Raw genomic sequence first — 27864 nt, forward strand, 5'->3', positions numbered from 1 at the left:
ATGTAAAAATCTTATATTTGACTTTTTTCAAGCCATTAATGTGATCCCTTCAAACCAGCCCTAAAAGAATTATGCCATAAATTTAACACGCAAGAAATATTTCAAGCAAATCGGCACTATGCTTTTCAAATTAATGTGTGGAACACAGGTTAAATTGGAATACTCAAATTTGCCACATTATTATAGGTGAGAGTGATTTCAGATTTAATGTGGCATTTTGTACCTAAGGTTGGTTGTTCCTACCAGGACAAGTTTTAATATAGTGTAAATAATTTACAGAAGATATTCTGTACTGCCTACCTTAAATGAGTTTTATTTTTAAAGAAAAGACTGTATGAAGATAGAAAAAAACTGAAATGTGAAATGGTGGACATTTAATATTATTATAATAAAGAAAAAAAAATAATCAGAATTATTTCATTTTATTTATTGTCTTTGGGTATTCAGTGCTTTTTCATTGTTTTATCTTGATTAAAAAGGAAATGTACAGAAGCCTATTTGGGTCACTATTTGTCAAAACTATTTTGTAAGTGCAATTTGATGCAATAATTTGAGATATAGTGTGCAGAAACCATCCTACACAGTCTGGGTTTTGAGTCCACCTTGGCTAAATATACTGGAAAGTTTGTTTTTCATTGGCTAAGAACCATTGCATTTATTACATGTCATAATTTATTGTGATTGTAAGTTGTTGTGATCCACGTATGGATTGATTGATTGATGGACAGAGTGCAAACCTAACCTCGGGACTAAAAACACTAGACAAATTATTGCATTAAAATAAATTTATTGTTCACATTTTCAAAAGCAATAACTTTCATTCAATCATCCAGTAGTAACTAGAATGGCCTTCCAAGTCAGAGTTGGACATTTACAATTAAACAAATAGCAAATGACATTGTTAGTTATTTGATTACCGGGGTATACCGGGGAGTTTTGTAAATTTAAACAAATAACTTAATATTTAAATGAACCATCCCCCAGATGTTTTAAGAAAAACATTTATTTATTTAGTCTGATTTTTCCAACAAAATTGAAATAGTAGAGGATATTTTATTACAAATAATTAACAAGTATATCTGTTATGTCTAGCTTTTTATAAATTCTAGCTCTGTGAGTAAACTTTATACATTTGAGTTAATTTGTAGTGTTATCCTTAACTTAAAACGTTTAACAATTAATATGCTTTGTGGACTTTCAAAAATTATTTAACTGTCTATCTTTTCAACAGACTTGTACATTCCATTCAATATTTGAACAGTGGTTGACCAACCCAAGACCACCATAAGTTTGTTCCTCAGGCCATACTGCATACTGGTAATTTTTGCAGGATGTCAATTTTACCATATGTTAGCAGTCTGTCTGAAATATCAAAAAAATAATTCCACAAAACACTTACTCTAGCCCTAAAATTGGAAATTCTCAAATTTTTTGCATACTATTCCCACAAAAATAATCGGCTCTACACTAATATCTGATTTTAGTAATATTTTGTGCATCAAAAAAATAGTTTTCAATATAGCTATAGAGTAATCGAGGGAACCAGGATTCTAGCGGAAATCAAAAGAATGAAATCCAGAGACAAAGACCGGACATGGAAAACAGAAACACACAACAAAGGACATAAAGTAACCAAAATAACATAATGTAAAAAAGTAAACGAGCAACTCAGACTGGGAGCATGTATATATAGGAATGTTTATGAGAAAAATTCCTGCAGTGTTTATGTAAAACTTTTAGGACAGACCCATATACCTTCTAGCAAGTCTGAACAAATTGACAGCAATAAAACATTGATGCTTAAAAGCATAAAATATGTAGTGTTTATGTTGTAGATGGACAATGAAGGTATGCCTAGTGTAGTTAGAAGTTTTGTTTTTGCACATCTTTGGATGCAAGAATAATCTCTTTAAATGTTTTGAGGAAATGGAACCTATGCTCTTTCTGTGTAAAAGTACATCAAGGAACAGAAAATGTTTGTGCTTCATAGACATTGATACTTCTATGAAGTCCGACCAAGGGAGACAATTCTGACTCACATTTTGAACAATTTTCACTTTATAGGTCAGTAAATATTCAGAAATTCCTAAGAGTTACTTAAGCTTTAAACATTGTATAATAAGGAAAAAGGCAACTAATTTCAAAAAAGGGAAGAAAAGAATTAGTAACTTTGTTATTTTAATTGCAACTTAGTAAGATAGATAGCCTCCCAATTTTTTACTAAAGTGCATATGTTAGTGGATTTACTAGGATGTAGAAAAAACATGTTAAAATTGGTCTTATAGGTTATCATAAATTCCCATTAAGTATCTCCATGAGATTGATTCTGATTATGCAAGGAAAATTCAATTCAATATCACTATTTTGTTAGTTACAGGATTGATTTTACCAGTAAAATTGAAATCAGCATGTGTGTATTTTATTTCTCATGATGATTCCAAGTCTGGCTCTTTCTAATGTGATGAGCAAAAATTATCAGTGAGTCAGGAGAAAGGACAAATCCAAAAAAGTAATATAATCAATTACTGGTTCATATAAATATAAATAAATGACAATCATCAGAAAGCATACATAAATACAATATCATTTACAGTATATGTATCCCACATCCATGCTTTACAATCATCTTGGTTTGTATATAGACAATATCATGATTCAGGATTCTGTTGAAAGTTCACTGAATATCCTCCGGTTTTGGGGTCTTGTTGAAATTTGAAATTGTTTGTAGACAGACCAAATGGTTTTAGTACCATATTTCCTAGATCTTTCAATTTACCTGAAAAGTAACAAATCTGATTTTGAGGAAACCAACATATTAAACCAAAGTGTCACATAACGCAGTTTTGTAGCATTATTGCATAAGGTCTTTCACATTGGTTTAGTTATTGGTCCAAGGCTATACATATTGGACTGAGACATTGCAGATATCCAATATTGCTAGCCAAAGACCAATAACTTGGCCAATATGGAAAACCTTACACAATTATACCTTTATTGACTAACTAGTCTAATACTTCATATTAGCCTAGGCCAATATGGATTTAATCAGGCCAATGTGACGTACTGGATGGGTAAAAGCCACATTGGACGGCTAAATCCGGTATTGGACAGCTAAATCCTGTATTGGATGGCTAAATACCGTATTGGCACACTTTTGTATTTTGTATTGCATTGGCAATTTGATCATATTTAGGCTAATATTCAAACATTAGTCAATAAAAGGTAATATGGGACATCAGTGCAATTGGCATATCTACCTGTGTATAAGGAGCCTGCTCCAAGAATAAAAAGGATGCAACTAGTTAATGGCTTACTCAGTCGGCACTAGTATCTGAACCCTAAACTGATTAAAATATATTTTGTACCTTATTGGATATAGGGGTCTCAGGTAAGACTTAAAAATGATTTAAGAAAAGAAAAACAGTTTAATGCTTAATTACGTACAATTTAATTACATAAACAAAGTAGAAATGACTGAAAATCTGTGGTACTCCAAACTTCCCCCAAAATGTAGAGGTTAGTAGAAGTAGGGCTGATGCTATCCTACTCATAACTTGTTCCTGGTGAGAAAAGCAGGTATCAATGTAAGCTTTATAGGCATCTGATTTTACCCAAGGCTTGGATCAATTCTGTCAGAATTCCACATTCCAGGGAAAGGATGGACCTCCTCATGGAAAGCTGTGACCACAATAGTTACTACAGTCATATAGCCAAATTCACTTAGAAAACTTTCATATATTTCATAAACTGAATAAGTCCTTACTTGTAGTTTACCCTCTGCACCAGAACAAGAATGCTGGTGATGGAGATAATGCTGGCTGAACTTGTTTAACATTTTGCAACAAAGCCTAGCTAGGGCACAAAGGAGATTTTGAGAATTCTGGAAGTAGTACATGCAAAGCTTGAAAGAAAGACACACTAACAATCAAAAATAAAAAATATACAGAAAAAAAGGTTTAAACTGATAAATTCATACAATTAAGTCTCTGAAAGAATCACAATACCTTAAATTTGTAGTATACTAATAAGGATTGACTGTATTTTATCTTTTAAAAACTAGTTACATACATATAAATAATGTGAAAGGTATTCTGCATCACAATAATTTCCTTATTTTTATATCAATAGAAAAATATAATCTGATCACATATTGTCAAGCAAGGAATCTTGGAAACAAAGTAAATGTTTTTTTTGAATGTTTGAAATATGAAAAAAGCAAATTATAATCTGCACTATTCTTCTATAAAAAAAAGATAAATATTTTCACTATGTTTGCATTCACTCAATACTATATGCACATTGTAAGATACCTGACAGTATTTTCTTAACTCACCCATCATTTCTTCTTTTAACTTCTCATTCTTCTCTTTTATTTGATCAGGTAATCTCTGGAATATCATCAAATATAAAATAAACTAAAATTAAATATGTACATTTTACTAATTTTTATCATGCTATTTCTATTTTTAACATATTGTAGAAAACATTTCTAGTTATGTGTGAGCCCTTATTATTTAATTATGACAATCACCAACTGGATGTAGCCATGGACTATCACCAACTGGATGTGGTGGACCATCACCAACTGGATGTAGCGGTGGACATTCACCAACTGGATGTAGCCATGGACTATCACCAACTCGATGTAGTGGTGGACCATCACCAACTGGATGTAGTGGTGGACCATCAACAACTGGATTTAGCCATGGACTATCACCAACTCGATGTAGTGGTGGACCATCACCAACTGGATGTAGTGGCGGACCATCACAAACTGGATGTAGCCATGGACTATCACCATCTGGATGTAGCGGTGGACCATCACCAACTGGATGTAGCGGTGGACATTCACCAACTGGATGTAGCCATGGACTGTCACCAACTGGATGAAGCAGTGGACCATCACCAACTGGATGTAGTAGTGGACCATCACCAACTGGATGTAGTGGTGGACCATCACCAACTGGATGTAGCCATGGACTATCACCAACTGGATGTAGCGGTGGACATTCACCAATTGGATGTAGTGGTGGACATTCACCAACTGGATGTAGTGGTGGACCATCACCAACTGGATGTAGTGGTGGACCATCACCAACTGGATGTAGCCATGGACTATCACCAACTGGATGTAGTGGTGGACCATCACCAACTGAATGTAGTGGTAAACCATCACCAACTGGATGTAGCCATGGACTATCACCATCTGGATGTAGCGGTGGACCATCACCAACTGGATGAAGCAGTGGACCATCACCAACTGGATGTAGTGGTGGACCATCACCAACTGGATGTAGCCATGGACTATCACCAACTGGATGTAGTGGTGGACCATCACCAACTGAATGTAGTGGTAAACCATCACCAACTGGATGTAGCCATGGACTATCACCATCTGGATGTAGTGGTGGACCATCACCATTTGGATGAAGCAGTGGACCATCACCAACTGAATGTAGTGGTAAACCATCACCAACTGGATGTAGCCATGCACTTTCACCAACTGGATGTAGCGGTGGACCATCACTAACTGGATGTAGTGGTGGACATTCACCAACTGGATGTATTGGTGGACCATCACCAACTGGATGTAGTGGTGGACCATCACCAACTGGATGTAGTAGTGGACTATCACCAACGAGATGTAGTGGTGGACCATCACCAACTGGATGTAGTAGTGGACATTCACCAACTGGATGTAGTGGTGGACCATCACCAACTGGATGTAGCGATGGACCATCACCAACTGGATGTAGTGGTGGACCATCACCAGTTGGATGTAGTGGTGGATGTGAGTTGATTATAAGAGATGTGGTCATTGAAACATAATTCTATGTTCATTGTTCCTTTGCCATCATGTAAGGGGCTCACCACACAAATAATTCAGTACCATTGTTTACTGAAAATCCAGACACATTCATTTTTTGATTTTCTAATTCAAAACTAAACTATTTAGTATGATGGCAGCCTTAAATAATTTTAAAATATTAAGATATCTACCTACCACCAAAACAAGGTTTAACCTGAAGCCTGATAGATGGACCACAAGACAGACTCATAGATCAAAACTTTGTTAAGATGGAATACAAACCAAACAAGCTTGTCTTGCTACATGCTGACTAGGATCAAGTTCTACAACTCTTTGATAATCTGCCAATGCCTCTTCTAATTTTTCTGTTTTCTCATACAACTCTGCCCTTCTAAGTATGGCTTTCAGATAATGTGGGTGTAACTCTATAGCTTTACTACAGTCTTTAATAGCCTCCTCAAATTTTTCCTGTGTATAAATATATAAAAATTATAAATTATTTACTGCAGTATTTGGGCAAAATGTTTTGTCTACAATTAATTCACTAAATTAATTAAAAAAGTTTCTTAAAAAATAAATGGAAGATATAAATACTGTAATAGCAATGTAAACAAAGGGTTAATCTATATAATCTTATACAGTTCAGGTTTATTTATATATAGAAATTAAGAAATAACAAAACTTAAAATGCATTATTTTATGTCAAGGGAAAGATATATATTTAAGTATGGTCGATCGTGGAATAATTTTCGCACTTTATTTGAATATGGTTGAATTATGAGTGATTAGTCTAACAAGGTATAAAAGCAGTGCGCATGATTTTAAACGTATCGAGTAGGCCAGTGACCAAGTTCTGTGTAGGTACACGTTGTACCAAGAAGCCATTACTGAAGTTATATTTAAGTTATCGAGATGGAACCTACATAGTATTTGTTTATTTATTAGTATTTAAGGCATATATGGTTCACTTGCGGTGTAATTTGGAAAATTACTAGCATGGAGTACTTAAATATTTTATTAATGTTTAAACGAAGTTTATTAGATAATAATGTAATTTACCAATGTTTTCATCATACATGTAAGTATATTATGACATCATTAAATACATAATAAAATCATTTTATCAGGTAAGGCAAATGAGTAAAAAAATCAAATGTCATTTTTTTCAGCACAAAATTTGTCAAAACTGCATGTTTATAAATTTTAAGTTATATTCTGTAACAGATACATGTATATTTATTTTAAAAAATAAAGCCAAACACAATTCCTCAAAAAAGATTTACATAATTACTCTTGACCTCCAAGTTTCTTTGAATCAAAATCTTTAAAAAAGGGGGTGATCAGTGGGAATATATAATAAAGATTGATTCTGTGTTATTCAGTGTTATAGGAGGAGTAATGGATAAAAGATAGGCATCCCTCAGCTAAGAATGAAAGAAGCAAGTACGGATGAACCAAAGGAAGGACATGCAATTAAGTGGTGGGTTAAATCTATAAAGTAAAAATCTCGAACTTTCTATATTTGTTTGCATGCATTGCAACTTTAAATGAAGTTCAAATTCTATCTTTTATACAAATCTTTGTAAAAGACTAAGTATCAACATTTTTCTCATTATACATACTGATAGTGGATACAACAACATGCCACAATTTTAAATTCTAAACAGATCACAAAAACCAACTGCAGTGTCATATATAAGACATTTCTGTTATTGTAGTCTTGCGTCATTTTCATTCAAACGTACAATGTATGTTTTTGAATTGTGTATCTTTAAGGAACTACCATTTGATTTTTAGGGAGAGGGGGCAGGATCAAATTCGAAATAAAAAGCAGGATTGAAATTTTCAAGAAATAAACAGTCAGGACAGGCCATAAGAAAAAAACATAAAAAGGCAGAATCTTTCCTTGTCCTAATAGTTTTTGTTTATATTAAAAAAAAATAGCTGCTTTGCACTGATGAAAAAAAAAGACAGGACCTAAAATTTCTGAAAATAAAAGGGCAGGAAAGAAAATTTGATTCTAGTAGCCCCCCTCCCCATAAAAATCAAATGATTGCTCCCTTATAAGACATATATTTTGGTACAACTAAGTATAAGTTGAAGAATAAGGTCAGTAATTATAATCATGGCTTTTAAATCTATGTTGTCTTGACATTATCTTCACAAAGCAATTTTCCATCAGTATTGGTAATTAACACCCACCATGTGAAGTTTACAGGCTGCCCTATTTGAGTACATGATTGATCTTTCTTTGAAGAAGGAAAATGGACAATTGTGTATAGCTCTACTGTAGTATTTCACTGCTTCTTTGTAAAACTTCTCTTTAAACACCTTGTTCCCTTCATCCTTGTATTTCTGAGCTTGTTCCTTTTTTAGCTAAAAAGATATCAGGGAGTAATGATTTACTTATTGCATTTTTTATATTTAATAATGAACCTCACCAAGAAGTTCAAGAAAGATACAAAATGTATGTATTAGACATTGTGTGAATAATTTAGCATAATTTATATCCTTATTCACTTTACTTTTACAATGTTCATTTAACAAAAAATGTAGAAATTCTTTTCCAAAGAGATTTTAAATAATCCTGAAGAAAATAATGTTATTAACATTTCTTGTAGATTTATCTGACTTTTAACTCCTAATTTTGGACATACTTTATTAGTCTGATCATAATTTTACAGCCAATTACAGCCCATTATATTTGGGCATTAATCAAGACTTCTTTAAATGTAAACCAATACATGTACTAAAGTTGTAATTGATATTATATTTTGCAATCATGAAACTGGGCTAAAACCATATCCTTGGGGTAGTGTCAAAAAAGTTGAGTTTGTGTACAGTGCTAGTCATACCACCTTAATCAGAAAACAAGTGAAATATAGTAACACAAAGAGAGATTTAAGGAAGGATCCATATATACTTACTATTTTTTCTTCATCTGTTAATTTGTCTTCCTCAAGCCTCAACTGTTCATCATCCATGTCAATCTCTCCCTCATCTGCAGATTCATAATCATCTTCTGATGATGATTCATCATCTGTTTTGAACTCATCTTCTCCCTCCTCCTGATATTTACAGGATGTTCTATTCACACTTGTTTTTTTCTCATTTACTATTGCACCACGGTCAATGATTTTCTCACTGCTGTTTGTCCCTGTTATATTACCTTTCAGATAATCTTTCTGATTGATAGGTATTTCATCTTCCTTCATGTCACCACTTTTATCGCATTCATTTGTCTCACTTGAGTTGTTACAGTTTGTTTCAGTGTTATCCTCCATTGAAGTTACGATTTACTACAGATTCTATGGTCTTCAAGTTCCTTATAGATGTGGTTCCTGCAATGAGAGGGACTATGGTTTACTGATTTAATCATTCTGTGAACCCACGTTTTACAGTTTCATGGGCTTTCTTTCCATTTCAGGGTATAACACTATCAGTCCAATAGTAACAGAAAAAAGGACAGATATGGTGAAACGTAACAAATTAAACTAGTGTATAACCTACATACAAATTAGTACCAGTAAATACTTTCAGAGATCACCAAATGGTCTTCAACAAGTGTAAACACACCCTTAAGTGAGCTCTAAAAGGCCAGGACAACAAAAGTAAAACCAATGGTAACATTACAATGACAGTTCTTCAAAATCAAATTAAAAAGTAACATAAATTTTAAATGAACTGAAACAACAAACACACCCTAAAACATCCTATTCTCTCCATGGAATATCTCAACGTATAACATATAGATAAAATGAGATATTCACTTAAAGAATGAACACAGTTACTGAAAGCTAACTCAGTAGTTATTAAAGAATGACAACACCATCAAAATTACCAGCATTAGAAAAAATCGGTCACTACAATGTTATTGCACTAATTAGGCAAGATTCAATGCAATGCAATAATATTTTTATTAGGGATGCAATTAGTGGTATAATATCTCCATTTATGAAAACAATATTCAAAGAATTGAAAATAATATGAAAATTGTATCCTTTATCAATAAAATATTAAGGGCAGTTGATATTCTCATCAGATTTTGCTTGAAAGAATGTTTTTTATAGACTATATTTCTGTAAAAAAAACAAGGTGAACAATACCATTTTTAATTAAGAACCTGAAAGTTCTATTATATTTTTGTATCAAAATTTTGTAACGGTAAAAAATCTTAGTAAATGTTTTTAAGAGTTTGTAATATTGATATCCCTCATCTAAAAGCTTTTCTGCAAGAATATTATTGTTTTCATTGAAATCTGACACTTTATTACGAAGACAAGCAAAAAAGACCAGTTTTTAAATATAAATACTGGTACCATATGAGGGTGTTTCAGAAATATCACCATATAGGAATGGGAAATAAACAATAGGAAATATCACCATCTAGGAATGGGAAATTAACAATAGGAAATATCACCATCTGGGAATGGGAAATAAACAATCAGAAATATCACCATCTAGGAATGGGAAATAAACAATAGGAAAATCAGAATCATCTTTTTTGTCATAAATTTTAGTGTCAAAGTTTCCATTTTCTTGTATTATATCTAAGTCAAGAAAAGGTGTACATACTTTCTAAATTTGTTTCTTCTGCACTTAAATTTTCACGTTTAATTAAGCACATTATAATGCACCATCTTTCTTTCATTTACCCCAAGTATCACCAACAGTTAGCCCCATTTTAATCTAGAATTTGCACAAGAATGGGAATCAAAAGGACTCACACTGACATTGCAATCAACAGAAATATTGTTAAAAGTAATCCTGATTCAGCAGTGTGAAACATCTTAATCACAGTATTACAACATACAAGATGGAATACATTATTTAAGTGTGAAAAAATTAAATATCTTATAATTTTGGAAAATTTGGTTTCAAGAGCATTTTCTGCATTTTTTATTAAGTTTTAAAAAACTGGATCCTAACATCATGTCATTGGGAGAGTACACAGACACACAATTCTATCAATGGTTGGTTTCTATCAAATATGAATACCAGTATATAACACACACAGAAACAAGTGAGTGAGTTAATGTATTGAACTTTTTATAAATATTTATGCCAAGTTCTACTACTACTATATATAAAAAACAAAGACAAAAGTTTCTTTTCAAAACAGAAAATAATATATCTTTAATATTAAAAAGTAACTGTTTGATTATTCTAAAAGCCTTAATTGAATATATAAATAAATGTTTAGCCTTGTCAATTAAATAAAGTATTAGTTTAAGGCACCTTCACTCCAGATTTTCAATATGGTTATTATTATAACTGTCATTTTTTGTATGTTTGGATTTGTGTATTGTGTCATAACCATTTATTGTAAATGTGTTTGAACAAATTAATATTTATTTATGTACTTATTTATATGATAGGCCAGCTTCCACACATTAAAGATTTAATCCTGTGTTCCGATATGCCCCCTGTCCCCCATCTTTTCTCGATCAAATTAGAAAATAGCTCCGGACACTAAATCCCAAAAAGATAATGCCAATCAATGTAGGTTTACTGTAATCCAATGGCCAGCCCTGCCCATTTTCTGTTTTCAACTATTTTGATTTTCTATTTTCTATGAAATTCCTTAATTTACACAGCCAAATTATAAGATTACATCACAGGCAATTGTCTCAGAAAAAAGATTTATCCCTATACCATATGATAAGGTATAGGAATTTTTTTTCCAGACAAGATAGCATATGTGCATTTCTTATGGTCTTTGAATGTGTTTTCAATCGGCATGTGAAATATATCATGAATGAAAAAATACTCATGAATAATGTGTGCAAAATTACTTCCACTAGTTTCCGTACAACATATTTGAGCAGAGTTACTGTATGTCCATACCAGAGAAAATTTCAGAATTAAACAGGTTTATCACTTATTTCTTTTCTCCCAAAGTGTTTTTTTTTACCTCAATTCACTTATTCCCTCTCTGTCTGTAAATTTGTGATCCCTTAAAAAGCACATCTAATGCTTTAAACTCCCCCACTTTTGTTTGCCTGCAAACATGGGGTACTTTTGTACTGGTGTCAAAACCATGTGAACGTTTTTTTCTTTTTCAACAAAGATTTAAAGGTGTAGGATTGTGATAAATATCAGATTTGTTTTTGTTCATTTTTCATTGATTTTTTTGTAAAGTTTATTACCATACTTTATTTAAAATTCCCTCATCCTCATCTCAATTCCTAAAAATCTTTATTAAGAAATACAGACATTTCGAAAAAAAATCTTTATACAGTATAAACGAATTAAGACAACTTATCATAGATATCTTGATATTGACTAAACATACATTCTGTTCATATCAAGATTATTGACTGTAAATTCATTGAAGTTTCAATTAAATTGATGCAACATCAAGTTCATGATGATAAACTGTAACATCAAACATTTCAACGATTTGACAGTAATGTCCGTTTCATATGGTCCTTTTTTAAGCCTCAGTGACTATTTTTCTAAGCTTCTATAGGTGATCAAATTCACATGTCAGCAGTATTTGACACACATTTGTTAGAGGTCTTTGTAGTGTGAAAAAAAAACAATTGTATGCAGTAATATTCATCAACCTATGCAGAAAAATTAACAAAAGACAAGCAACCGGCCTCAAATAGAGAAAGAGTAATCAAGGATACCAAGGTTATAGCGGTAATCAAAAAATAATCAAGGGAACCAAGTTTATAGCGGTAATCAAAGAGTAATCAAGGGTACCAAGGTTATACTGATAATCAAAAGAATGTAATCCAGGGACAAAGACCAGACATAGAAAACAGACACACACAACAAAGAACACAGATTAACTAAAATCATACATACAAAGAAAAATATGAGATATGCAAAATTATGAAATAATACAATAATTGCTATTATGTGATCGAACACCCATACAACTACCAATAATATAACAAAGCAGAGCTAAGATCATTTCAGTGGTCATAGCATGTTTTAAGTTACAGAGATGTTTGTCTTCCTCTAATCCTAGTATTACAACCTTTATACATCTGTACGATCATACCATAAAACCTATTCTTTTGTATGCTTCTGACATTACAGAGATGTTTGTCTTCCTCTAATCCTACTATTACAACCTTTATACATCTGTACGATCATACCATAAAACCTATTCTTTTGTAGGCTTCTGAAATTTTGGGAATATTTCCTACTGATTCTGTTACGTGTAAGAAAAGAAAAAACTGTTTTTTCTAGAATAGGTATTTTCTCAAGATACTACCGAGAGGTCACAAAATAGATTTATGAAATACATTCTTGGTGTTAATAAAAAATCAAGCAATATAGCTGTAATGTCTGAACTTGATAGATTCCTTATTTATTTTACAATTATCTTATCAATGTTAAAATAGTGTCATTGATCTGAAGGTTTGATTGATGGATTATTATATGATGCTTTTATGTGTAATAAACAACTTCATCTGTCTAAAGGTAGTACACAGTTTTCCAGTTTAGACTTTATACAAAAAGAAATTTAACTGAATAATTTTAACAATGAAGTAAAGCAAAGTTTGCTCTTAAAGGTATACATAGAAATTTGTCTCAATTTGTTTTCATATTGATCACTCGGGAAACATTCATCAAAGGAAAACACTACATCTCTATTAAAGCTATGAAATGTAGTCAAAACACCTGCTAAACATAACATTTCAAAGACCCACATAAATGCTCAGACATGATCTAAAAACATGCATCTTCCCAGAATCCAAACTATTTTATCTGTGGCAGGATGCCCTACCTGCATTGTAGTAGGTAGTGAGATTTAAATAGCCATTAATTGACTTGGCTAAAGGATTAAATCTTCAGTCAAATCGGTTTGTCGCTGGCTTGTCACCCAGTGGTATAGGGTTCGATCCTCGGCGGCGGAGTATAATTTTGTGAGTCAAATCATGCTCTCCCATTACATTTGGCACCCAACCAAATAACCAACAGGGTTTGGTTAGCTAATGAGCTAGTTTTATAGTGGTATGAACACTCTTAAGGTGGGGGAAATGTGACAGGATGGCCTACCTGCATTGTAGTAGGTAGTGAAATTTAAATAGCCAGTTAATCGACTTAGCTAAAGGATTAATTCTTTAGCTGAATCAGTTTGTTGCTAGCTTGTCACCGAGCAGTCTAGAGTTCAATCCTTGGCGGCGGAGTATAATTTTCTGAGTCAAATCATGTTCTCCCATTACATACCAATAAAATAAAAAATATCTGCTTTTTAATCAATTTTATTTAAAAGAGAGCCTACTAAGTGCTCAGCCTTCCTCATTAAAATGATAATGAATACTACTGTGTAATGACTAATTACATCAATCATTGCACTTTATTTACACAAACGTTAATAAATCAAGTAATGTAAAAATCTCTGATTTAGACGCTTTTTAAAGCCCTGTAATTTGGAAAAATAAAATATGTATTATTCTATTATTTTCTACTACAGTAGTTCGTCGATCATTAACCTAAATACCAAGCTCTCCATTAATTGGATCTGAAATGCGATTCTGATGTAAAGATGTGGGTTCTTTCTATTTTCACTTTCGTTTTAAGATCGTCATCGTATAAAAATTAAACAAATGTGACATGTCGGACCATACACTGTATGGACTAAAACTACTGTCGACACCAACGCCACTAGGATTATAGTTCAAAGGCTTGTTCTTTTCTAACCCTGAAACAATGATCTTTTGATTTATGTTTCTATATGTTAAATGATGGGAAATTTCCAAGGTTTGTCTAGAATCGGTTGTGGTCTCATGGTGCAGATGGATATGTCATAACGATCCACGACCATAAAACTTTTGTTGTGATTACTCCAATCTTGAAGCAAGACAACGCTGTTCCATACAGAGGTCTTATTGTAAGAAATCTAGCACGGTACAAAAAAATCCGCGTAGTTACGGCAAGCTTCGGCATAGTGTATGAGGTTTGATATGTAAACTCCATACGTAGGTGTTGAAAGTGATGTTGCCACATATGAAAGGAAGATTGACAATACGGAATGAGAAGTCATCACATTTGTCGTATAGTAGGTTTTGTCTATCTTTAAGTGTAGATCAAAAAATGAGGCTGGCTTCACAGTGTCTGTAGTGTCCTTTATCTCAATTTCTTTGGGATAGATGCGATGTATAAAATCATCGAAACTATATTATATAAGATTATCTAAAGACAATGCGTCATCTTTATATCAATAGCTCTCTGAATGAGAATTCTGTTTGATAATGAGACTAGTTTCCTAGGGGTAGGGGTAATATTTTAGACATTGTTTGAAAATTCTTTCTTGAAAATTAGTTTTTCGTGGATTACTTGTGTATAAAATTAAAAAATCTATCGAATGATACCAAATTTGAGACGTTTTAGTTGAGCAATAACTTGTAGAATTGAATTTATTTTACTTTTAACGGAAAAATCGAAAATCCTGTTTTTTGCATTTTTTTTATTTTGCTCATTTGCTTTTGTTTGCTTTGTATATATTGTTTTAGTTACTTTATGTTCTTTGTTGTGTATTGTCTGTTTTCCATGTCTGGTCTTTGTCCCTGAATTACATTCTTTTGATTACCGCTATAACCTTGGTTCCCTTGATTACTCTTTTATACATTCTGACTACGAAAATTGTCAAAAATCATCAAAGAACCCCAGAATTATTAATTGTGATAATGCTTAACAGAAAATACCAAATAAGTCATTTTTTACTGAAGAATAATTACTATAGGGGTTTTGACATTGAAAAATCTGTTGCTTAAATGCCCTGATAATAATCTAGCATTGGGGGTTTCTATAAGATCTTTGAATATTTTCAGGGTCCACATTGAATTGATTCCACCACGGGAGTAACACGTGTCGTGGTAAAACTGAAGACCCTCTTTGACAGCTGTGAATATTGGAGTTAATTGTTTCGATAGAGGCTTGGTATTACATTTTGCGGATCCAGCTATGAAGTGTTATTTATATGGATTTTTGTTTTCCACTCTCTTTTTTTGGAGATTGTGGTAGCAGTATTATCCTTAATTACAACTGCTTTTTCTACGTTTAATTCCGATAAAAACATTAGTTGTTATGCGTCTTGCAGACAAAACAATGTTATTAAGATATTACCCATTCTGACATGACCGGAAGAACTATATTTGAATGGAGAGTTTTTACAAGAACAGTCTGGTTGTTTAGACTTGAAGTTCTCAATCTTGAGATCCTGCAATACCCTTTTTACAGGTAAGATATAAAAGTTGAACTGAAATACCAACTCCATTTAAATAACATATACGGTTGAACTGTTATTTCAATTTTGAAGATAAGTAGTTTTATAAGTAGAAATATTTAACAACCTTATTTCTATTTTTAACGCATAGCCCAACGTTCGACTAATAGTCATCTTTGTGACTATTAGAAAGATCCGTTCAGGGGCGGATTCAGAGATTTAAAAAAAGTTCCCAAATTTTATACGATATTTTTCGACAAAATTTTCCAGAGAAGGAATTTTACCCCCGGACACCCCCCCTCCCCCCCCCAAATCTGCATCCGCCACAACTCCTTAATGACCGTCGAGTGGAATTTTATGATGCTGAATTAAAACAGAAATCAAGGGAATCAAGATTCTAGCGGAAATCAAAAGAACAAAATCCAGAGGCAAAGACCAGACTGGGAAAACTGATACACATAACAAAGTGCATAAAATAACCAAAATAACACGTACAAAGAAACAAAAGTAAATGAGTAACTCGGACTCCACTAAAAACTGGCAGCACGGACCAGGTGCACCGGTAGGATAAGCATCGTCTGCTTTTCTAGAAGCATCCGCCGAAGATATCCTTTGTCATATGATGCTCTTATGCACCTCCAATTTTGAATTTTCATCTGAATGACGTTTGAGATTTCCTGATACAAACATGGAGTGAGCACCATTATATCTACAACTTCTAAACTGCTGAAAAGAATTAGATGAGACTTTAACTTCATCAAATTACCGCTCAAGTTGAAATCGAATCCAATCATACAAATACAAATAATTTTATTGGCTCCAACACAATAGGGTATGTAAGTCTCGTCATGTGACCCCGTGATTTCACGAGAATGGGTCCTAGTCTACCATTCGAAAGCATGGAAACTTGTCATTTAGAGAGCGTTGAGTTCAGTATTGATGACAAAACATTTTTTGTGTAAATAATACCGATAAAAAATAACAATTATCTATTTCTACTCGATAAAGTTATTAAGAAAAAATATAAAATATAAGATTTTGCATTGTTATACAGCGTTTCGAGTACCCGGAAGTAAACAATAAAATACAGATCGGTCCTCGGTTTTCAATACGTCGTAAATTCCGGTAAAGAAAATGAAACTAGAACGAGACTTACATACCCTATAACAACAATTGGTTAAGGCCCATGCGTATACATATAATATATGTATAACAATGTCAATTACAATATACTAAGACAATTTATTCTTTCTTTTCTAAACAGTTCGATATGAATTAGGAAAACATCTTAAGTATGTTTAAACAGTTATTTTGTTGAGAAGTAGATAATTTTTATTTCATTTTCTATAGAATTTTTACATAGCGGGCATATTTTAGGAATATTTCAGGAATATTATGATGTCTTCCTTTTTTCAATTATCGGTTGATGTGAACTTATTCTTAATCTGCTAATCATGGATCTCTTATTACCGTTTCTTAATTTATCAGTATAAGTTGGCTTGTACTCATTTTGTCGACTCCCCTGAAGAATATCATTTTAATACTTTCTCAAATATAATAATTTTGTTCTTGTAGATACTGGTAATTAATTGTTTGTTTTATTTGTAACAATTTCTTTTGATCTTTTTTATCCACATATTTGTGTTTTTCGGTTGCCTTATAAAGCCCATTTACTATAGTATTTTCTTCAGAAAGAATGTGGTTATAAAAACCTATAGTCGAGAAACTTATTGTTACTTTTTTTTTGGGGGGGGCAGTCTGGCTAGTTCAGCTCTACAAGCATCATTACAAAATTTACAATGGACTCCCAAAATCTATTTTATGAATTTTAAATATATATTTTTTTTAATTTTTTGTTTTGTTTTGGTTTTTTTCAGTGGCGTTGTTAGAGTCTTTGATTATCAGAATAATGTCCCAAACGTCACTACAATAAAGAAGAATTGGTGAAACAAGAGTAACATATAATGTTTCTAGGAGTCTACAAGGGTTGTTCAGGGTCGGATTCAAGCAGGGCGCCCCCATAAAATTTGCAAAGCATAGGTTTTCAGGGGTAGATATTAGGCGGTTTGAGGTTGAAACTTTAATTTCTCGCTAATTTTACCACAAAAGATATCTACATTGTACCCACTCTAGAAGAATATTTCAAAAATTTAACCTAAAAAAAATTTCGCCTCGCTCGAAATTTTAACTCCCCGTCCCTAATCTAAAATCCTGGATCCGCCCCTGTTGTACTAACGTTGTTTGTATTTTCGCGGAAACAATAATAATTTTACTGTTTCTTAAAAAAAATTAAAAGGGCAATAGATAGACTTAAATTACACTCGAAATGTATCCCCAATACAAAGGGTACTACTAAACAAAGAGTGATAAAGAGCGCAAAAGTCGGGTAAATAAATATCCAGAATAGTAGTTGATGTATTATTTTCAATGGTCACATAGAACAATACACTATATATAGATACTAAGAAACTTTTATTTACTAAAAAAATTCAAAATTACGATACCAGTCTTTACCAGATTTTTGTGCTCTCTACCACTCTGTTTAGTAGGACCGGTATGGTTACATCAAAACTGGTCTATCTAGGTCCATTGTATAAGTAGGTCCGACTTGACATGACGGCAAACCAAGATGCAAAAACACTTCAATGACTTAGATAAATCTTTTTCTAAATAAAGAACAAACACGGGAATATAATATCCAATTGTGTTCTTAATTTAATTTATAAAAGTTTCACTTGAATTGGCACAGCAGCTTTTGTTTTGAAGGACATAATTTTGAATGCATAGATTCATAAAATTATATTTTTTGTGCGGAATATTGGAAACTAATTTTGAAAACAAAAGTAGAAGACAAACCGGAAGTTGTCGCCATCTAGCGTCTGATGCGGATAACGAAACAAAAACGTTGCCGCATGTTATTGAAAGAAAACTCTCTCCTGATTAATACTTTAAGAATTCTAGTAGAATGGCCGATGCAGCGGCAAGAAATTTGCAGTATGAATACAAGGCTGTAAGTTATTAGGGCATTAAATTGTTTGAACAATAAAAAACACAAACGGCTTACTCCGTGAAATATTTTACCAACTGCACAATTAAGTTTCTTGGTGTAATTATCGCCAATAATGAATTGAAGATTTGAAATGTGTATGTCATATACTTATATTGGTGATCTGCTAGTGTAACATACTACCCACTGCACAATTAAGTTTCTTGTAATTATCGCCAATAATGAATTGAAAGAGTAATCAAGGGAACCAAGGACAAGGTTATAACTTATAGCGGTAATCAAAAGAATGTAATCCAGAGATAAAGACCAGACATGGAAAACAGACATACACAACAAAGAACATAAAGTAACTAAAATCATACATACAAAGTAACAAAAGTAAATGAGCAACTCGGACTCCACTAAAAACTGGGAGCATGGACCAGGTGCACCGGTAGGGTAAGCGTCCTCTGCTTTTCTAGAAACACAAGCAGATTTGAAATGTGTGTGTCATATACTTATATTGGTGATCTGCTAGTGTAACATACAAGAATGTGCATTATTACCAAGTTGAGTGATTGAGAAGATAGTAAAAAAACAAAATTATTATTCTTACATGTTCAGAATTAGACATATTAGTACAGTAAATAGGTAGTTGAAAACAAGTGGTACTGCATTTCAAATGCTTCTAATGGCTGTCTGGTTAAAATTAATTACTCTGCAGGTCACATTTGTATGATTGCGGATTTAATTTCACAAATGCTGTCCATTACTAAGATTTTATTTTCTATTGAAATTTTTGTCATTTTTATATGATAAACATAGTTCATGAAAACTTACATCACTTGGTGGTCCTTCAAAAAATCTCATCAGTTCCATCAAAACATTTCTATTTCAAAATTCACTAATATTGCTGAATACATGATGCTGAACAGGACTGACCGGTTTCACTTTTTAGCTCACCTTGCCAAAGGCCATGTGAGCTATTGCCATCACTTAGCGTCGTCGTTGTTAACAATTTTTCTAAACTTTTGTCCTCTGACACTACTTGACCAATTGGAACTTGGCATGAATGTTCCTTGGGGTATTATAGAACTGATGTGGGGATTTTTGATCCGTCGAAAAACATGAGCGCTGTTACTAAAAATAAAACATAGGGGTCAGACAGTAGTTTTTTGCATATATCTCCAGAACCGTAAGGTTTAGCCAAATTCTTACATGGGTTAAAGTGTTCAGCATGATGAGATCTATCGGTGGTCAAATTTTCATTATAATCTGTTAATGTCTCACTAACCACTTCTAACGTTTCCATTACTTGACATGTTAAAAAGAGTAATTTTCAAAATTTCACTGTGAATTCCCAGGACAAATGACATCTTAAAGTTGCATACCATTGTAAAGCTGGGAAAATAAGGCTTTCAAAATCATTATGCTAATGGTAGAAACTCTTCACAAAATTTACTTGAATAAATAATACTGAAATTCACATTTTTGCCTTTTCTGTTAACTGACAACATGGAGGCAAATTACTCACACATGTAAATAATATTCATACACTTTTGTAGTAAATTACGTATATGGTTTTAAAGTACACATTCTCAGCTTTACTTCGACTACTTTTAATCAGAATGCACACAAATAATGCACTTACAGTGCATAGGTCTAGGTTCAGTGTGTTTTTGGTACTACATAGGGGGTGGCCATTTGACCAGGAAGTGGTTAGTGAGACATAAGCCATGTTGGAGTTATTGCCCTTTTTGACGTTTTTTTGTTGTTGCTATTTTTAATGTTATTTCTTTCAAAAATCTTCTCCTCTGACACTACTTGACCAATTGGAACCAAATTTGGTATGAATGTTCTTTGGGGTATCCTGCATAGAATCGATGTGGGGATTTTTGATCCATCGAAAAACATGGCCTCTGTTACTAAAAATAGAACAAAAGGGTCAGACGGTAGTTTTTTACAAATATCTCCAAAACCATTATGTTTATCAAAATTATTTCTCTAGCAGAAATGACCCTAATTATAAGGCCTTCAAAAATCTACAGGGATCAAAGTTGTCTGATGACTCCTTGTAAGAGTTATTGCCCTTGAAAGATGAAAAATGACGTTTTTTTTTTTTTTTTTTTTACAGTTTTCAGCCAATATCTTGAAAACTATAATAGATAGAAAAACTTTCAATCTCTGAAATGATCCTTATGATAGTCCTATCAAAGTCTTCTTGGGTCAAAATTGTTTGACAAATCCTTGTTAAATTTACTGCCCTTGAAAGACAAACTTAACCAGGTGAGCGATTCAGGCTCCTAGGAGTCTTTTGTTTTGCAAACTCTCGATGAACTCTGTTTTGTTGATTTTGAACCACACACATTATGAGAGTTTGTTACTTTCATAATGTAATGGTAGCAAACACAATTTGTTAGACCAGAATCTGCATTATCAATTGATTTTGCATATTTTTAGAATGCAAATTTCCGACATCAAGATGACAGCCCTTTGATGGACACCAGTCACACCACAGATATTATTTATTATGGCCTAATTTAGAAGGGAAATTGTTTTTCTTGCATATCTGTTATTACTTGTTCAAGTAAGACATTTGAATAAAAAATAAAAACTTGTACTGTTAATTCATTTTACACAGTATTGTTGTTGTTTCCTAAGTATATTTGCTATAATATTTCTTTTTAGAATTCTAATCTTGTATTGCAAGCAGACAGATCATTGATAGATAGAAGAGCTCGTGATGAATCTACTGGAGAGGTCATTTCCCTTACTGGGAAGCTCATCGGTACCAGAATGGGTGACAAGGCTCAAAGGACAAGGCCTCCTCAAATGCAGGAGAGGATGGTCAAGTATGAATAATTTAAAAGTGAATTTAAACCATTATATGTATTTACAAGGATCACTTTTATTTAATTATTTAGTGTTTTGATGCTGTTGTAATGTAATTTATTTCTGTAAATGAAAGCACTGTATACAACCTATATGTAAGAAGATTTAATACTGGTTTTCTGATATGCTGCATGCTCATTCTTTCAGACAAAGATTTTTTTCTGCTTTTTAGCAGAATTCCATTATTTCAAATCCAGATTTTACTGTTACAATTCTTTTTTTACTGTATATTTACTTCGATTTTACCAAATTCCGCTTTGTTTGTCGACCTCGTAAATCATCCCTGAAAATATTATGTACACTTTCTATATTCTATATGTCTGTTCTTTAGATAAATATGTCTGTCATAGAACATTTCACAAATAGCCAATATTTACCTCTTTTTTTAACAGAGTAACTGTTATTAAAAAAATTTCAGTAATACATGTACTTAGAATAGTGGACTGATATGAAAGAATTATTTTTAACATTCATTGAACTACAAGTGTCATTACTCGTGCCTTTGTATTAAATGTAATTTATAAATTCAGACGACGTAAAAGAGATGAAGCTCAGCATGACATGTTAAAGATGAAAGGGACCACCTTACTATCTGATGGCATTGATGAAATGGTTGGAATACAGTACAGACCTAAGACACAGGACACAAGACAGACCTATGAAGTCATTCTCAGTTTCATTCAAGCTGCAATTGGAGATCAGGTAATTTTTATGCAAGAATGAGTTTTATTTGTATACAACATTATTCAGATAAATTGTTTTTGCAATATATGATAAGATAACTTAACTCACTAATCATGAACTCTTACGGGTGAAAGTCAAAGACATATAGAACATGCCTTAATGTATCAAACATCCCACACTGGCTGACCTTCATATATACAATGTATTTGTTCACTAACTATCTTCTGTAATCAGGCCACCAGTGTTCTCCCCAGGTCCTTAAAGCACTGCGCTTTACAGCGCTATCGATGACGGTACTGTGCTATCTTGCTACTTGCACTGTGCTATAAAGTTAAGTTTGAGGATAAAAAAATCAATTACGACAGGAAATGTGTGTGCCCCAAGGTCATTTATGGCATCCTACAAGGTTATTACAGTCGACTCCACTTAATCGCATATCGCTTTATTGCATATTTCGGTTATTAGCATAATTTTCTCCTGCACAAAACCATTTCCTATTATTTTATTAGGGAAAAATTCGCTTATTTGCATAGGCCTTGCAGGTGCATTTCTGTTTATTGCATAGAGAATTTTGCCTCATCCAGGTAAAGACAGGTTTTCCCAAATTCTATTTTAAGCCTTCAGGTCATAAATATGTCAATCATATATATTGTTGTAAAAACTAGATTATCATCAATCAGGAGGTGTTAATAATGGATTAAAAACATAATGGACATAAAAGACAATTTAAATGATTTCTAATTACATTACACTGCGTGACTGCACAGGTGTCTGAAGCTTAAAACATTGCCAACAAGATTCTTTATCAGTCACCACACCTGCCCACAAATTAATTTTATTGATGGTGTCAATCAGCTATTAATATCTGATACTGAACCAATCAAAACTGACTATGGTAAAAATTCACTCAACCCTGGCCAAAAGCATGTGGGCCGTGGCTATTTATAAATGCAAGGTTGAATAATTGCACAATCACATGAAGTTTTCAACATTAAGAAGCTGATTTGCCTTATAAAAGAACATATTAAATTCCCAAACAATATTTATTCCATTAGATACTTCCAAAGCACTGAAAAGAAAAAGGAAATGGCCGTCTTTTGTTTACATTGCCATATTGATGTGTATCAAGAGCATGTTTTTTTGGCAGGAAAATTAGTTAAGAAATAGGTCGTTAAATCCCCCAAGTCTAAAAATAGTACAACAGATAACCATATAAACTTTTTGTTTAGGTATTTTCTTTTTGTAAATCATTAAAGGGTTTTTGTCATGAATAAACTACATAATATTTAAAAACAAAACAAAACAACTAGTGTGCCAACATTAAATAACAAGAATAAGATTCATGTTTTTTCCTGGTATAATTAGGTCAACACCACACACTACTTCCCGAAAATTTTTGGAAACATGAATATTAAGCCCAGAATAGTCTTTTACATGAACCTGATAAGATAATATTCTAAATATATAGATGTATTGAAAATTGCTAAGACTAGAAAAAGAGTTTGATAGAGATTGCTCTGAATCAAATGAATATCACATTCAAATTAGCCATTGAGGCCCCAAAACAAATGAAAAATTGTAATTTCCAAGGGTCTGCCGTCACAAAAATTTGAAGAACACTGGGTGTGTATGAATTAGAGGAAATATTTATGAAGAATTACTTATCATAATTTGATAGGCTATCCTAAATTTTTCTGTTAATTTAAAAAGGAAAAATAATGGTATTAAAGTTATAATTACTGCAAAAAAAAGAAAAAAGGTAAAATATTTACCTACATATAATTCATGTAATTATAAACAGCAATATACAAATGTACATTTTTAATACGCTGATCAATCTTTATTTAATACATTAAATACAAAGTGGCACGTTTTGGAACGAGACATATTAATGTCGTGTCACACACGCTGAATACAGCGCTATCAGAAAATCCTGGGAAGAACCCTGAGCCACTTTTAATTTTAAGGCAGTGTTTAAATTTGATTTGGAAAAAAGCCAGAATCTTCAACTTTTCCTGATATTGCAAGATTCTTGCAATTTTGAAGAGAGCTATCTTCAGCTTCTTGAAGAAGCTTCAAAAGTAGACACTGTTCAGAGACTGTAATGTTGTCTGCCTATGATGGTTTAGCAATTTTTTTGTTTTTATCAATTATTACACATAGCATATGTTAGATTTTTTGAAATACTTGAAAAGTAACTTAGTTTGAAACTTTGTGTAGAACTGTGGGTGAACTCATTGATTGGTACCTCTTGTTGCAATATTAAAAACAATAGTGGACAATGAAAGCAGTGAATCCTGTCTAAACCAAACCCCTTGCAAGAAACTGAGAGTTTTGTTAGCAGAGACTAACACTAAACACTAGCCAGTTAGCCTGAGACTAGTTGTAATCGTGAGAACAATATCCCATCTAACTAGCTGTTTTCCTGAAAGCAAAAAATCCTTCCCAAGATTCTTTCTACATTTTTAGCTCACCTGGCTTAAGGCCATGTGATATATTGCCATTACTTAGTGTCCATTGTTGTCGTTAACAGTTTTTCAAAACTCTTCTCCTCTGACACTACTTGACCAGTTGGCACCAAACTTGGTAAGAATGTTTTTTGGGGTATCCTGCATAGAACTGTTTTGATCTGTTGAAAAACATGGCCTCTGTTACTGAAAATAGGACATAGGGGTCAGACAGTAGTTTATTGCATATATCTCGAAAAAACCGTTAGGTTCAGCCAAACTCTTTCAATTGCTGAAATGATCCTTATTATAAGACCTTCAAAAGTCTTCAGGGATCAAAGTTGTCAGGTAACTCCTTGTAAAAGTTATTGCCCTTGAAAGATGAAAAATGACATTTTTTCTTTTTACAGTTTTCAGTCAATATCTTGAAAACTATGATAGATAGAAAGAAACTTTTGACTGCTGAAATGGTCCTTACAATATGTCCTATCAAAGTCTTCTCAAGTCAAAATGTTTGCACAAACTCTGTGTTAAATTTATTGCCCTTGAAAGACAAACTTTAACCAGGTGAGTGATTCAGGCTTCCATTCAGGCTCTTGGGAGCCTCTTGTTACTTAGCACATTTTTCAAGAAAGTAAGTCAAGAATCAAGACAGACAGACAGGACTCTGTTTATGTCATTGTCAACTGGTCCTGTCTCAACTGTAAACTGATTTCATACAGTCACTTCCTGCTACCTGTGATATAATCACTTGAGCGCTCTGACTAACATTGATTTAATCACATAATTTCATGTCATTTCTAATATTGAATAATTAGGACAGTAAGTATTGCAGGCAGGTGATTTGTTATCAAAAGTTTGGAATAGCGTGGTTTTTTTTTAACATGACTAGCCCATTTGACTAGTAGGGTAGAAAAGTTGTCAAACAATGTGTTGGGCAAAATACATTGTAACTGTCATGAAGTGAATTAGGAGATGTCAGGTTTAAACAGGATCAAAATATATTGGAACTGTTTACACAGGATTAAAAAATATTTTGTAACTGTTTACACAGGATCAAATATATTGTAACTGTTATGAAGTGAATTAGGAGATGTAAGGTTTACACAGGATCAAAATATATTGTAACTGTCATGAAGTGAATTAGGAAATGTCACGTTTACACAGAATCAAAATATATTGTAACTGTCATGAAGTGAATTAGGAGATGTCAGGTTTACACAGAATCAAAATATATACAATGTAAGAGGTTGGAATTCATCCATATCCCAACCATTTACTTCTGAGTCCCATATTGCATACCTCTCATTCCGAGGTTTTGTGAAATCATTTACTATTAAAAATACAGGGATGATTTTTTTTTGCTTTTTTTAGTGGAATTCCAATGATTGAAATCCAGATTTTACCTTTACAATTCTTTTTTTTTACTGTATCATTATTTCTGAATTTACCAATTTCTACTTTGTTTGATGACCTCGTAAAATCATCCCTGAAAATATTATATACACTTTCTATATTCTAACACAGGAGAATGTAACTAAATTGAAGAAAAACAAATGACCTACCTGATGTGAATTAGGAAATGTCAGGTTTACACAGAATCAAAATATATTGTAACTGTCATGAAGTGAAATAGGAGATGTCAGGTTTACGCAGAATCAAAATATATTGTAACTGTCATGAAGTGAATAGGAGATGTCAGGTTTACACAGGATCAAAATATATTGGAACTGTCATGAAGTGAATTAGGAGATGTCAGGTTTACACAGAATCAAAATATATTGTAACTGTCATGAAGTGAATAGGAGATGTCAGGTTTACACAGGATCAAAATATATTGGAACTGTCATGAAGTGAATTAGGAGATGTCAGGTTTACACAGAATCAAAATATATTGTAACTGTCATGAAGTGAATAGGAGATGTCAGGTTTACACAGAATCAAAATATATTGGAATTGTTCATACAGGATTAAAAAATATTTTATAACTGTTTACACAGGTTCAAAATACATTGTAACTGTCAAGAAGTTAATTCAGAAGATGTCAGGTTTACACAGGTTTCACTGCATGTTAGTTTATTGATTCTGAATCTTCACTTAAGGTTTCATCTTGCACTGACTGATAGATGTTTAGACATTTCTACACAACCCTCACCAAAAAAAAAAAGAAATGTTTTAGGTGGTAAAATAGATACTAGTTGTTGAATGTATTGAAAATTTCAACTGTTACTGTATAATGTGAAGATGAAAATGTGTATGTTTTATTATCTTGTACATTATTGTTCTATTCCAGCCACGTGATGTGTTATGTGGTGCAGCCGATGAAGTTCTGGTTGTACTGAAAAATGACAGAATGAAAGACAAAGAAAAGAAAAGAGAAGTTGAGTCTCTTCTAGGAGAATTAGCAGAGGAAAGATTTGCCTTACTTGTTAATCTTGGAAAAAAAATTTCTGATTGGGGTCAGGAGGAAAAAATGCAAACAGGTTTGTATTATGATCAAAGCTTTGATGTGTGTAAAAGTATTTTTAGGAGGCATATTGATTATTTTAGTCTGTACAACCATTTGTCCTGTTGATTCTTAGGTATTAACCCTTGTCGTGCCGAGCCTGGAGTAGGGTTCATTTCTTGGCCCTTGCAAAAGCAGAATTAATCTATAATGCTCTCCTAGAATTTAAATAAGAATGATGTCTGTCACCACCATTTCTATGTCGACCCCTTGTATTGACTACTTCCTGTTTTAGGCCAGAGGCAAAAAATTTGGGAAAAAATCCTCATTTTTTTTCACAGGAGTGATCCTTCAAGGGACTCTTAACCCCATTTGTTACTGTAACGAACCTTACTTGACTTCAGTGGCCTT

At 32.8% G+C, this 27864-nt stretch overlaps 2 protein-coding genes across 3 annotated transcripts in view; one reads left to right on the forward strand and one right to left on the reverse strand.

The window, feature by feature from the left end:
• Positions 1–767: 767 nt before the first annotated feature.
• LOC148623083 (tetratricopeptide repeat protein 1-like) lies at positions 768–14391 on the reverse strand. Of its 2 annotated transcripts, none has more exons than XM_088573606.1 (6): positions 14274–14391; positions 8737–9150; positions 8012–8185; positions 6092–6277; positions 4334–4388; positions 768–2776 (listed from the first exon to the last, which is right to left on the reverse strand). In XM_088573606.1, the coding sequence occupies exons 2-6, from the start codon at positions 9091–9093 to the stop codon at positions 2649–2651; spliced, it is 900 nt and encodes a 299-aa protein (XP_088429732.1). In that variant the 5' UTR covers positions 9094–9150; positions 14274–14391; the 3' UTR covers positions 768–2648. The 2 variants fall into 2 exon arrangements, with proteins under 2 accessions (XP_088429732.1, XP_088429731.1); XM_088573605.1 differs by having other exon boundaries at positions 14266–14372.
• A 4455-nt stretch (positions 14392–18846) lies between these two features.
• The window catches only part of LOC148623084 (U5 small nuclear ribonucleoprotein 200 kDa helicase-like), a 51179-nt gene continuing 42161 nt past the window's right edge, over positions 18847–27864 (forward strand). Inside the window, exons 1-4 of the mRNA XM_088573607.1 lie at positions 18847–19008; positions 21673–21836; positions 22407–22578; positions 27301–27490. Coding sequence (XP_088429733.1) covers positions 18964–19008; positions 21673–21836; positions 22407–22578; positions 27301–27490 — 571 coding nt within the window. The 5' untranslated portion in view covers positions 18847–18963. The remainder of the gene's footprint in view (positions 19009–21672; positions 21837–22406; positions 22579–27300; positions 27491–27864) is intronic.

Source organism: Perna viridis, chromosome 3 (genome assembly GCF_037379345.1).
Source record: "Perna viridis isolate PV_CMFRI_1.1 ecotype Kerala chromosome 3, ASM3737934v1, whole genome shotgun sequence".
In the NCBI taxonomy this organism is placed as follows: Eukaryota; Metazoa; Mollusca; class Bivalvia; order Mytilida; family Mytilidae; genus Perna; species Perna viridis.

What these genes read in the sequence shown, in the direction of transcription:
- LOC148623083 (XM_088573606.1), bottom strand. Translation starts at nt 9,093, where the DNA reads ATGGAGGATAACACTGAAACAAACTGTAACAACTCAAGTGAGACAAAT. An exon ending in CAGCCTGTAAACTTCACATG is followed by an intron (nt 6,278 to 8,011) that starts GTGGGTGTTAAT and finishes ATTTATACACAG; the next exon opens with GAAAAATTTGAGGAGGCTAT. An exon ending in GTTAAAAGAAGAAATGATGG is followed by an intron (nt 2,777 to 4,333) that starts GTGAGTTAAGAA and finishes GTTACTTTTCAG; the next exon opens with GTAAATTGAAAGATCTAGGA.